General features: G+C 37.9%; 1 protein-coding gene across 3 annotated transcripts in view; it reads right to left on the reverse strand.

Moving 5' to 3' along the window:
* LOC132817046 (activin receptor type-2A) overlaps positions 1-13,181 on the reverse strand; it is a 144,704-nt gene continuing 131,523 nt past the window's right edge. For all 3 annotated transcript variants that reach the window (XM_060827104.1, XM_060827105.1, XM_060827103.1), the window contains exons 8-11: positions 11,018-11,132; positions 8,855-8,993; positions 5,015-5,145; positions 1-3,294 (exon numbers count right to left, since the gene is read on the reverse strand). In XM_060827104.1, the coding sequence (XP_060683087.1) occupies positions 3,100-3,294; positions 5,015-5,145; positions 8,855-8,993; positions 11,018-11,132 (580 nt within the window). In that variant the 3' untranslated portion in view covers positions 1-3,099. The remainder of the gene's footprint in view (positions 3,295-5,014; positions 5,146-8,854; positions 8,994-11,017; positions 11,133-13,181) is intronic.

Consider the following 13,181-nt stretch of genomic DNA (forward strand, 5'->3'; position numbering starts at 1 on the left):
ACATTTCCTATTTAGAATGTAGGTCATACAGCAGTCACTATACAGTTTATTCTTAGGGGAACAGCAAATGTTTCTGTACAATACTTAACAATCTCATCCATCTCTCAATCCAGGTGTTTTCCTGGCTTTCTAGTTGCAAAGTATTTGCAAAAGCATCCTAAGTACGTATCAAATATTACAGTAATTTGTGCCCACAGATGCACAGAACATTGATACAGACTTAAGCAAACATAATTGTTCAGAGGTATGTGTATCACAAACTGCTTTAAGAACTCTGTTGGCAAGTTCTGAGGTAAGCAACACAATATAGAATGTCATGTGTATCATTCTGCCCAAAATACAATTGAATTGTTTGATGATCTTTAAACTTAATAGAAATATTAACATTTGCATAATTAAGAACCTTACCCTATTTCAAGACTGTTACATCTCCCTGTGAAGTACTGATTGCAAGGTAGAGTTGAAGTCTAAATGTTAAGAAAATCATTGTTTTGTAAAATGATTAAAAAGTCTTTCTATGGATGAATGATACAAACCACATTCTATAGCACAAGTACCTAGTAAAGAAGATTCCTCCTAGCAAAAATCAACTAGTGTTTTTGAGACAGACACCAGTTGACAATCTAATCCAAACTTGTACAAGTGGGCATGTAGAATATATACACCATTGCATTTGCCCTTTTTTCCCTCTCTGCTTGGGGTATGGGGACAGACTTTTTCTATTTTGACATCAGAATTTTCTTGTTCTGAGCCTCTGCAATTCACGTTTTTAATAGTAAGCACTTCATATATGCATAAATCATTAATTCACAGTGAGTTCCTGATTTGAAAACTTTTTTTTAAAGCTGCAATATATTCTTGGAAACAAAATTCAGTATAACATAATAAGGGGAAGGAAATGTCGTATAAATAATATTGCAGTTACCTGACAGAAATAACATTTTCCAACTGATTTCTCATCAATATTTTGTTGACAGAACTGATTAGATTGAAAACCTGTGAACAATAATATTAAAATGATGATTTTCTAAATTTGCATAGCCTTAGCATATGTTTTATCATCTGAGGTACGCGAAGTTCATTATTGTTACACAGTGTTAACTGCTCGTGGTCCAACAATTGAAACAAACTTTCAGGAGAGGACACTGGCGCTGAAAATTCAGGAACTGATGAGGTTAAAGAATCTCCCCTAAAATTTAAAATGTTAGGAATGTTTAGCCCAAGGTACAAGTTTGTGCTTAACAATAGCTTTTAATGGGTTTTGAGGATTTTAAGAAATTATAGAGACTTTAAGTTGTTTTGGTGATATAATGCAGCTTTAACTAATACTTTGTCAGCTGTATACAATAGATGATTGCTGAAATCAAAACCAACTGTAACTATACAGTTTATCATGTTGTCAGATCAGTCTTCAATTTGATCAGTAATCCTATTGCAAAGTATAAAACTGCAGAAATGCAGTGAACACTTTAGTGTCATATATCTAAAACATTTGGCACCTAATCACTACTCACACAATCAATGTAGTTTTATGTTATTTGTGATATGCCACATTGAGCGCTTTTGTACTGAAGCATTTAGCTATACTGCAACAACGCAATGCATGGTTAACACTTAGTTAAAGACAACCGATCTCAGGCCCTGAAAAGTAAATTGAGCAGCAGTTGCAGTGGTTAGTTTTGACTTTTGTCTGTTTTGCTATATTGTATAAAACTATAGTAATTGTTTCGGAACAGAAGTCAGTACCAAGTATGACTTGTATGTGTATCTATTGCATATATTAATATATATTTTTTAAAAAGTTCCTCTGTTGCCCTGCAAGTTCTTTTTAAACTTACTGAAATGGCACCGAAATTAGTGTAGAACTGTCACCACAACTCAAAACAGAGAGGGTTTAGGGTAACAAATTCCTGAGGTTATGTTGGTACAGTGACACAGTAGACTAATGACTGCACTTTTAACAGGTCTGCAAAATTACTTTACATGTGTAATGAAAGGAAGACAAAGGATATATTACTTTACAAAATAAAAGCATTCAATTTTAAAACACCTCCAGTGTTAATTATATCTTGCAAGTTTAAAAACAGAAAAGCATGCTTACATCTGAATTCTCTATAGACCCAGCAAATCTAAAATAAGGAAGTGCTTTGAAAGCCAATTTTGGGGCAAAAGATATTTCCAAAACTTCACGTAGCAAAGGAGCTATTAAAAGCAGACATCTGCAGGATTAAAAATTATTACATGGAGCTTGCACAAGTTAAAAAAAAAGGCAGAAACACTTTTTGAATGGCCTTCTCCCATTGGCATAGAAAGGTATAGTTTACATTTGTTTTTAAAATGCAGTGATAAAATACATAAAATTACATTAAGGTCAACTGTCAATTCAAATCTGTTAGTGTTATCAAACTTAAAAGTACCAATATTGTTTATCAAATATGGAAACTGAGGTATACCTTGTTGAGGGAGGTTTATGGTTATAATGTAATGCTTGAAGCTTCTTTGCTATGTCCCAAAAAACCTTGATTTGTTTATACATATAACAGCAGCACAATGAACATTCACAAGCTATGTCATATCGGCATTACAACAGTTCTTCTGTGAACGCAAATAGCAAATGCAATAAAAATGAACTGCCCTTCTTTCTGAAATGAAAGGTACTGTTATTAAAAATTAACAGTAGTTCATCTGAGGAACGGTGACATCCTCACAAGAAACCAATTATCTGGTGCACTCTGATTTTCAGCCACACTCATGTTGTTAAATTTGAGAGCCGCACTCTTCGATGACATATTCTCAAAGATGCATCTGATACCGACTTAGCTTCCTTTTCTGGAAGAAAACAGTTACCTTCCAGTATCTCAAATAAGGTTACTGAAGTATCAAGTGATCCGTGCTACAACCATGTTATCTTTCACACGATTTCTGACTGACTGTGGTACCCGTTGCTTCCATTGCCCGCTTGCCATTCCATTAGCTACCAGTTCTGTTAAGTGTGTAAGGACAAGACACTGAATTGTTTGTCGTAACCAGTCAAATAAATTCAGCAGATAGCAGCTCTGGTGTAGAGTCCCTTGGTCTGATTTGTGACCATTATAGCCATCATAGGCTAGATTCTTTGGGAGGAAAGTCAACATTTGTTACCATGGTGACTACTGTTACAATGTTGTCTGTAGTAATCGTGCTCATTAGTCTCTGCATTTGAGTGATGCGTTCTGCAACACAACCAGCAGATAGTCTTGCCTCTGCATCATGATCCCAACATTCTTCTATAGTTTCACACAACACAGCCATTCCCTAAGAGAGGGCAAAAAGAATTTTAAATTCAGTAGCACAAACAGAAAAACTGAAAGGTCAAACAAAAACATGTGCTAGAAATACTGGGGAAATAATATTTCAGCCTGAAAAGACAATTCAGATTAATAAAATACAGGTATCAACATATTGCTAGGTAGGGGTCTTGTGTGCAGTGGTAGCATCCCTATCTCTGGCCCAGAAGGTCTGGGTTGAAGTCACACCTGCCCCAGAGGTGTGTTTAGACCAATTGATTAAAATATTATAAACTCCCCCAATTATTTAGCTATGGCCATACTTGTCTCAAAACATCCGATCCTGTTAGATCTCAAAGCAAACCTAGTTAATAATTGTCAGGTATAAGTAGGCTTTAGGGCTTCAGTGGTGCAGTGATTGTGTCCCTACCTTTGGACTAGAAGGTCTGGGTTCAAATCCCACCCACTCCAGAGTGGTGTCATAACATTTCTGAACTAAAAGCTGCGTTCTACATATTTTAAAAAGCTTGCATCCTTACCAGAAAGGTTCAATATCAATTTATAGGGCTTATGCTTTTAATGCAACATGCATTGATCAGCTATCAATTGGGTTAGGTAAGGGCATCACACAGCAAAGCACAATTACAAGCAACTGAGGGGAAAGGAAAAGAGTAACAAAATCAACCCTAAGTGGACTGGCAAATATATAATAAAGAAATATCGAAGTCCAGGGATCAGATTAGAGTTATTAGATGATCTTGATTAGATCAACCCAGTGATCACAAAGTCATACCTGCACATTTGGTTCATTAGGGAACTAAGATTTTGAAATAAGTGGAAGGAAAGCCAGATATAACCAGTACGTTGACTGAGATGGGAGTGGAGCTAAAGCAGCTAGAGTGAACAGGATCTACTCAGGATCCTGATGCGAGTGGGACACAGTTGAGAACATAGCTAGAAAAGAGTGGTGCACAACCCAGAGTGTAACTGAACCAAAGTTTTAAAAAATGGTTTCAGCTAGAAATAGAGATTAATCATGGGCAAAATATTTAAAATTAAATGTGGGACTGGACCTAAAAGAAACTCAAATTTCAGCAGGAACGGGGCCCTGGCAGGAAATGGAGTAGATCCAAGAGTCGGGTGCAGATCTCTCAGTTTTAAATGTTAGTATAAGTCCCAGCTGAAGCAAGGCAAAGCCATTCTAAGCAAATAGTAAATTGCCTAATATTTTAAGAGTTGAAGGTTTTAATATGCCAAATAGTGTCTATATTTTCAGTCACAGACTGGTCAAAAAGAATTGAGGCGCAGATTTGCATGACTCACTAACCAGAAGACCACAGCTCCAGTATGATAAAATAAATGTTGATATACAATTCTGCTGTCATAAAGTACCAACATTAAAGTAAGACTCAAAGACTGTGATTTGGAAGTAATCTTAGTACCACAACCACCTATCTAGACATACAGATAGCAAAGTACTGGCACGATCTCCCACATAACAGAATACTCTCTGCATAAATGAACTTGTGTAACTTTAAAAACAAAAACCTGTTTTCAAGTAAATAAAGAATGAATTGTTTGGTGACAGAACTGTGCAAGATTAGATCAGAGTTTAATTAGCATTCAGATTCCTGGTTAGAAAATAACAAAATGTCAGCTAGTTTTTAAAAAGTGTGGGGCGTTGTGACGAGCAAACCAAAGATCAAAACTGGTCGAGGTTCAAACAATTCATAAACAAATACACTTACTGGATGCTTCTGCCAGTGTTCTCTAAAAATAGGTCTCATCTTCTTATGCACAACCACTTCTTGCATATCTTCAAGGGATGGATGCTGTCCTACTTCTTCTTCAAATGGTAACATGTATTCATCCACTGGACCTACAATGTTAAACAGATGCAAGAAGTTATTAATTGTTAAGACAAAGGAGCAGCAGAGATTGTCCTTGAAATTTACTTTGGTTTAATGCTGATAAATAGTAAAACAAAAACTTGAAATAATTTAGTGTTCAGGATCATTAACATTTAAACAAATCCAACAGCTAGAATTAACAAACTATGCCTCAAGATTTCATTTCTTAAAGTCACTTCATTACATATATTAAATAAAGTAAACACTATTAGTTCTCTTTTGTCTCGCCTATATCACACCTCCCATCCCTGAAGTTTCCTTATTTCATGAAATTTTGAAGGTAAATTCATTTTCCTCAATACCAGCCAAAAGACTACATTCAGAAATATAAATCTTAATATCACAACTATTCTTCAAACACAAGATTCTATGGATTTAGCTTTTAAATACATGACTCTCAATGTTTTCTTTACTGAACTCATGATTCAATGACTGGAACGCAGCCACCTACCTGCCTTACACAACTCCTTAAGCTAACTTTGCAGACTGCTTTCTGCCTGAAGGTTACATTGGGACCACTGTATTCCACTAACTGAATTAGAGCCATTAACTCACTTTCTACAAAATGACCAATGAAGTTAATATTCGTTTGGTTGAAATGGAGGCCCAACTGAATATCATCGCCTGCTGCCTCTCCCAATCCAGTGAGAAGCAGTCTTCACCAAAGCAAAGCTGCAATGCTCTCCATCTGTTCCAAAATATACTCCCTGGTTTTGTCAGCAAATAAACTAAAGGAATTTTCTTTGAAAAGCTCCACCATTTCGGATGATTTAAATAGAAATACAAATTAAATGTTTTACCTTCAATATAACTCTTGTTTATGTAATTTTTTTTTAATAATAGCTTTACAATTCTCATTTTAGAATTGCTAAGTCTGATGTCTTAAGCCAACATGGTTTGAAGTTTTATAATATTATTCTGCAAGTTGAATGCAAAAGTAGAAGTAAATGGATTTATGATTTTAGCTAATGAAGCTGGTATTTTTAGAATAGTTATATGTTGGCATAGATGTGATGGGCTGAAAGGCCTGTTCCTGGGCTGTACTTTCTTTGTTCTTTAACTAATAAAGGCAAGTGTCCTGCATGCCTACTTAACTACTCTATTAAACTATCCTACTGCCTTCACCAATCTGTGGACAATAACCCCAATATACCTCGGTTCCTCTGAAGTTTGAAGTGTCCTGCCTTTCATTGAGTACTCTCTTGTCTTACTTCTTCTCCAGCTCACACGATCAGGGTTAAATTCCATCTGCCACTGATCTGCCCAACTGACTAATGCGTTCACATCTTCCTGTAACCTAAGACATTCTTCTTCACCATTAACCACCTGGCACATGTCAAGATCCCTCTATGTTAATTCTTCCTCTTTGCATTAGACCTTCCAAAATGCATCAGCTCCCATTTGTCTGGATTAAATTCCATTTGCCATTTCTTCGCCCATATCTCCAGCCTATTTATATTCTGCTGTATCCTCTTGTAATCCTCCCCACAATCCGCAGCTCCCTAAGTCTTTGTGTCATCCACAAAGTTACGAATTGGACTAACTATATTCTTGTCCAATCATTTATACGTGTTACAAACAACAGGGGTCCCAGCAATAATCCCTGCAGAATACCACTGGTCACAGATGTTCAGTCAGAAAAATACCCTTCCACAGCTACTCTGGTTTCTATGACCAAGTCGGTTCTGTATCCATCTTACAAGTTCCCCGAGATCCCATGTGATTTCTTGTGTATCAGCCTGTCAAGAGAAAGGCCTTGTTCAAGTCCATGTAGACATCCATCACCTTTGTCACTTCCTCAAAAACTCAAGTTTGAGAGACACAACCTCTCCTGCACAGTTATGCTGCCTATTAATAAGTCCATATTTTTCCCAAATATGAATAAATCCTGTCCCTAAGAATCTTCTACAATAAGTTCCCTACTGCTGATGCAAGACTCACCAGCCTGTAATTTCCCAGATTATTCCCATCACCCTTCTTAAACAAATGAAGGACACTGCCTATTCTCCACTGCTCTGGGACCTCTCCTGTGACTAAAGAGTCAGAGTTACCATTACAGAAACAGACACTTCAGTCTACCTCATCCATGCCGACCAGACATCCCAATGTGACCTCGTGTCATTTGCCAGCATTTGGCCCATATCCCTCTAAACCATTCCTATTCAGATATCCATCCAGATGCCTTTTAAATGTTGTTATTGTACCTGTCTCAACCAGATCCTTTGGTAGGTCATTCCATACATGCACCACCGTGAAAAGTTATTCCTCAGGTCCTTTTTAGATATTTCGCCTCCCACCTTAAACCTAGACCTTCTAGTTTTGGACTACCCCAACTTATGAAAAGTTGTGCAATTTGTGAACTTGTGTAACTTTAAAAATAGAAATAGGTTTTCAAGTAAATAAAGATTTAATTGTTTGGTGACATAACCGTGGAGGATTAGATCAGAGGTTAATTAGCATTCAGATTCCAAGTTAGAAAATAAGATAAAATGTCAGCTGTTTTTGCCAGTTTTTAAAAAAAGGAAAGTGTGGGGTGTTGGGATGAGCAGACCAAAGACCAAAACTGGACTTGAGATTCAAACAATTCATAAACAAATACACTTACTGGATGTTTCTGCCAGTGTTCACCCGATCCATGCCCCTCATGATTTTATAAACGTTTAGAAGGTCAACCCTTAGCCTCTGATGCTCCACAGGGAAAAGAAAAATCAGTGACATCCTTGCAAATCTTTTCAGCACCCTCTCAAGTTTAACAATGTCCTTCTTATAGAATGTCAACCAGAACTGCACACAATATTCTAAGAGTGGCGCCACAAATGTCCTGTACCAACTGCACGAGGACATCCCAACTCCTATACTCAATTTTCTGACCAAAGACAAGTGTGCCAAAAGCTTCTTCACTACACTGTTTACCTGTCACTCCACTTTCAAGGAACTATGCACCTGCAACCTTAACTCTCTGATCAGCAAAGCATCTCAGGGCCGTCCATTAAGTGTGTCAGTCCTGCCCTAGTTTGCCTTTCCAAAAATATGACACCTCGCACTTATCTAAATTAAACTCCATATGCCACTTCTCAACCCATTTGATCAAGGTCCCGTTGTACATGAGATAATCTTTTCTACTATGCACTACACACCTATTTTGGTGTCATCTGTAAACTTACTAATCATACCTCCTATATGTGCATCCAAATCATTTAGATGAGTGACGAGAAACAGTGGATTCACCATCAATCAGTGTATCAGGCCAATGGTCACAAGCTTCCAATCTGAAAAGCAATTCTCCACCACCACTCTGTCTACTACATTCAAAACTAATTTTATATTTAATTGGCCAGTTTCCCCTGGATCCAATGTGATCTAACTTTACTAACCAGTCTAATATGCAGAACTTTGTTGAAAACTTTGCTGGAGTTCACATAGATGTATGCTGCTCTGACTTGAAAAGAAAAAAAAAGCATATTACACTGATATGGGCCCATTTGGGCTAAACAAACCACTTCTGTAGTGACTTCAACGTATTTAAACCTTTTTAAATGGGTATGTATGAAGTATGAGGAAAAATTTCATAGGAGACAGCAAAATATAAAGCTTTATGCCAAGCTTCTTCTGCACATTTGAACTCAGAAGCAACTAGGTTAACTTTTATAATTAAGATTATAATAAAAAAAGACTAACCATCTGCAGCTGTACACCGTGATGCCAATTCCCACAGCACAAGACCCATTGAGTACATGTCTATCCTGAGGAATGCATCACGCTGGAAATTTATGGCACCTTCCAACACTTCTGGAGCCATGTACCTTCTGGTGCCAACCTTGGATGAAGAGGAAAATATACTTTAAAAATTTCTAAAAAGCCCATATTAAAAGAAAAGTCTCTATTGGACCCAGTGTATACAGCTATACAATCACATCGGAATGGCAGTCATTATTATGTATGCAAACTGTGCAGTCATTGTGCTCACATCATGTTCTCTCACAGAGCAATCACATATACATCTATTTTTAAGCAGCGCTAGTTGGAGAATATACTGCCATCAGATAAAAACATTAACACAACTTTCCTGAATCTAAAAATTCAATGCAGACAACTGAATAGTCAAGATTCTCAATAATGTGTAATGCTAAGTCGCAAACTACATTTATGTTTTGGGTACTTTTGGTAACATGGAAAACTGACTGGAAAGAAATGAAAAAGAACATGGCTCTGTTCTTGTGGTAGTAATGATGGTGAAACTGTCAGTGATCCATGTTATCATACACTAAAAGTCAACAGCAACTTTGGGAATTTGCACAAGCAGAGATTTTGTATATCTGCACATCTTGCACAAATGCAGATAAAGTGCAGGAATAAGTAATGCTTTTAAATCTTCTCTGGAGTCAACTGTTGAAATCATTAAATTGATGAGAGCTTCCATTTTTGCACACAAATAGTTTTTTGTAAAAACCATTGAAAAAAACACAAACTGAATGAGGTTTTTAAACGGCATACTTACTGATAATGCCACTGGCTCTAGAAAGCTAACCTTGTGGAATGTTAAGTTTTCATAATGATAAAAAATTTCTTTTTTTCAAAAAAGTTAGTATGCATCGACAGTTCAGTTTCTAAATCCATTTACTTTGCAATTGGACAATTTCAATAAGTGAAGGATAGCATGATTTTGCCACTTAGTTTTCTGCCTATGAAATTATTTCAAAGTGCCTAGCTGTTTTATCTCTATTGCTAACGTCACTGTTGCTGGATGCTTTGAAACTTGAGTTGGCATCCAATTTAAGCTGCCATCAGGAAAAGAAGCCCATGTCAGAGAAATAGCTAGATGATTACTGTGGGCAATGGCAGCGACACGGTGACTCAGTGGTTAGCACTGCAGCCTCACAGCACCAGGGTCCCAGGTTCGATTCCAGCCTCGGGTGACTGTCTGTGTGGAGTTTGCACATTCTCCCCATGTCTGCGTGGGTTTCCTCTACGTGCTCCAGTTTCCTCTAACAGTCCAAAAACGTGCAGGTTAGGTGAACTGTGAAGGGGTAAATGTAGGGGAATGGGTCTGGGTGGGTTGTTCTTCAGAGGGTCGGTGTGGACTTGTTGGGCCAAAGGGCCTGTTTCCACACTAAGTAATCTAATCTAATCAAAACTTTCGAGGTCACTGGCGAGTACCATTGCATCACTGCTGATTCCAAAATATGCTCGCACAGTTATGCGCAATCTGAGAAAATACAACCATATCATATCAAAGAGACAGCAAAATTAGTCTAGCTCTGATCAAATATATGAACTCTAGAATCCCAAAAGGTGTTGGAAAATATATTAACGGCTGCAATTTCTTGGTTGAACTCAGAAGCTTCTCCCAATATTACGCTTCTACATTAAGGTCGCAGTCCCCACTGAAATTAAGAATCACAGAGTCTTCATTCTTCTGATGTTGTTAGGGTGGTTGAGGGGGAAAGGAGACCCAAAATTAACAGATTTCTATACTTCTATAAAAAGTAATATACTCTGAGATTTGAGAGTGTCCTTGAAAAATAAACTTTTGTTTGTGACGGTTTTAGGAATGGAATCCTACCAAGTAACCTGCTGAGATATCTGGAGAATAAAATTCCTATTCTCCATCACTAATCTTCCTCAGTCGGTTTAGAAAAGCAACTCAAATGTGCTGTGGCTTTTAATCATTTCACACTTGAGGTACACACTGAGGTGCCAATTTAGAGAGAGTTCAACATGGCATTTGTGACTATATTCTGAAATAAAAAGCTTTGAAACATATGGAAGGTCAAACAGTCATGTGTTTTAACAAATTTCATTTAAAAATTCTCAATTAAAACGTGTTTTGACAATTCATACCTGGCCATGGGTATCACCTGCTGACTTCCCAGCTTCAAATCGCAAAGCTAAACCAAAGTCTGCTATACAAGCTGTGAGATTGTTCTTCAGCAACACGTTTTTACTTTTGAAATCCCTGTTCAAACAAGGCAGAAATACTAGTCTTTACAAAATAAACTATAAGAAGCAACACATCAGCATCCAGTGCACATATTTCTTCAAGAAATAAAACTTGCTTCGTGATATCTTACGATGCGGACACTTTATACACAAGACATAATTCTGAAATGCATAACGTGTATATAAGCATGATAGCCATTTTGGGAACAACAATAATATGCATGATAAGTTGATTTTCAAAAAAAAATCATTCATGGGATGTGGACATTTCTGACTCAGCCAGTACTTACTTCCTATTGCAAATTGCTGTGGAGAAGGTGATGTTCTTGAGCCATTAAAGAGTTTTGGGGTGTAGGAACACTTCTGATGCTGAAAGCAAGGATATTGATCCAACAACAGGGAAGGAACAGCAATATTGTTCCAAATCGGGATGGTGTGTGGCTTGGAGGGCAACTTGCATGCGGCAATATGTCCACTGCCCTCATTCTACTATGTGGTCGAAGTCACAGGTTTTGAAGTCAATTTTAAAGCATCAAGGGTGAGTCAGTGAGATGCATCTTGTAAAAATGGTACACACTGCTGCCAACAACCACAATCATCTTCCTTTGCTATAGGAAAGACATCAATCAGCGAAATGTACTTCTGACCTCCACTGACTCCAGTCTTTCTGTTTTCGTGACAACAGTTGGAAAATAAACGTTGGAGAGGAAATCAGAGCACTCTAGTCAAATAGTCTTAAAGTATGGACTTTTAAGTAAGGCATTTGACAAGGTTCCCCACGGGAGACTGGTTAGAAAATTTAGGTCTCGTGGAATGCAGGAAGAACTAGCCATTTGGATACAGAACTGGCTTGAAGGTAGAAGACAGAGGGTAGTGGTAGGGTTGCTTTTCAGACTGGAGGCCGGTGACCAGTGGTGTGCCACAAGGGTCGGTGCTGGGTCCACTGCTTTTCCTCATTTATGTAAATGATTTGGGTGTGAACATAGGACGTATACTTAGTAAGTTTGCAGAAGGTTGTGTACTGGTCAGTGAAGAAAGTTACCTCAGAGTACAACGAGACCTTGATCAAATTGGCCAATGGGCTAAGGAGTGGCAGATGGAGTTTAATTTAGACAAATGCAAGATGCTACATTTTGGAAAAGCAAATCAGAGCAGGTCCTATACATTTAATGGTAAGGTCTGAGGGAGCATTGCTGAACAAAGAGAGCATGGAATGCAGGTTCATAGTTTCTTTAAAAGTAGGATCGCAGATAGTTAGGATAGTGAATGAGGCATTTGGTATGCTTTTCTTTGTTGAACAGAGCACGGAGTATAAAAGAGTTGGGTGGTCATGTTGCAGCTACACAGGATGTTTGTTAGGCCACTTTTGGAATACTGCATAAAATTCTGTCAGAAGGATGTTGTGAAACTTGAAAGGGTTCAGAAAACATTTACAAAGATGTTGCCAGGGTTGGAGGATTTGAGCTATAGGGAGGGGCTGAATTGGGTAGGGCTGTTTTCCCTGGAGCATTGGAGGCTGAGGGGTGACTTTGTAGAGGTTTATAAAATCATGAGGGGCATGGATTGGATAAATAGGCAAAGTCTCTTCCCTGGGGTGAGGGAGTTTAGAATTAGGTGAGAGGTTTAGAGTTTAGAATTAGCATAGGTTTAGGGTGAGAGGGTAAAGATACTTTTTCACGCAGAGGGTGATACGTATATGGAATGAGCTGCCAGAGGAAGTGGTGGAGGCTAGTACAATTTAAAAGGCATCTGAATGGGTATATGAATAGGAAGGGTTTATAGGGATATGGACCAAGTGCTCGCAAATGAGACTAGATTAGGTTAGGATATCTGGTCAGCATGGACAATTTTACTAATGAGTCTGTTTCCTTGCTGTACATCTCTATGACTCTATTTCTACATTCACCTAAATACACTGGAATAGGTGATCAGCACCTTGGTGCAATACCTTACCCACAGCTGTAGAAATTGCATGACTGCCAATTGAAATAGATGGTCAGACTTTCATTGATAGAATGTGAAGCCAGAGTTGGGGAATTTCCCCGAGTTGTCAGACACATCTCCA

The sequence above is a fragment of the Hemiscyllium ocellatum genome, chromosome 7 (assembly GCF_020745735.1).
Source record: "Hemiscyllium ocellatum isolate sHemOce1 chromosome 7, sHemOce1.pat.X.cur, whole genome shotgun sequence".
Lineage (NCBI taxonomy): Eukaryota > Metazoa > Chordata > Chondrichthyes > Orectolobiformes > Hemiscylliidae > Hemiscyllium > Hemiscyllium ocellatum.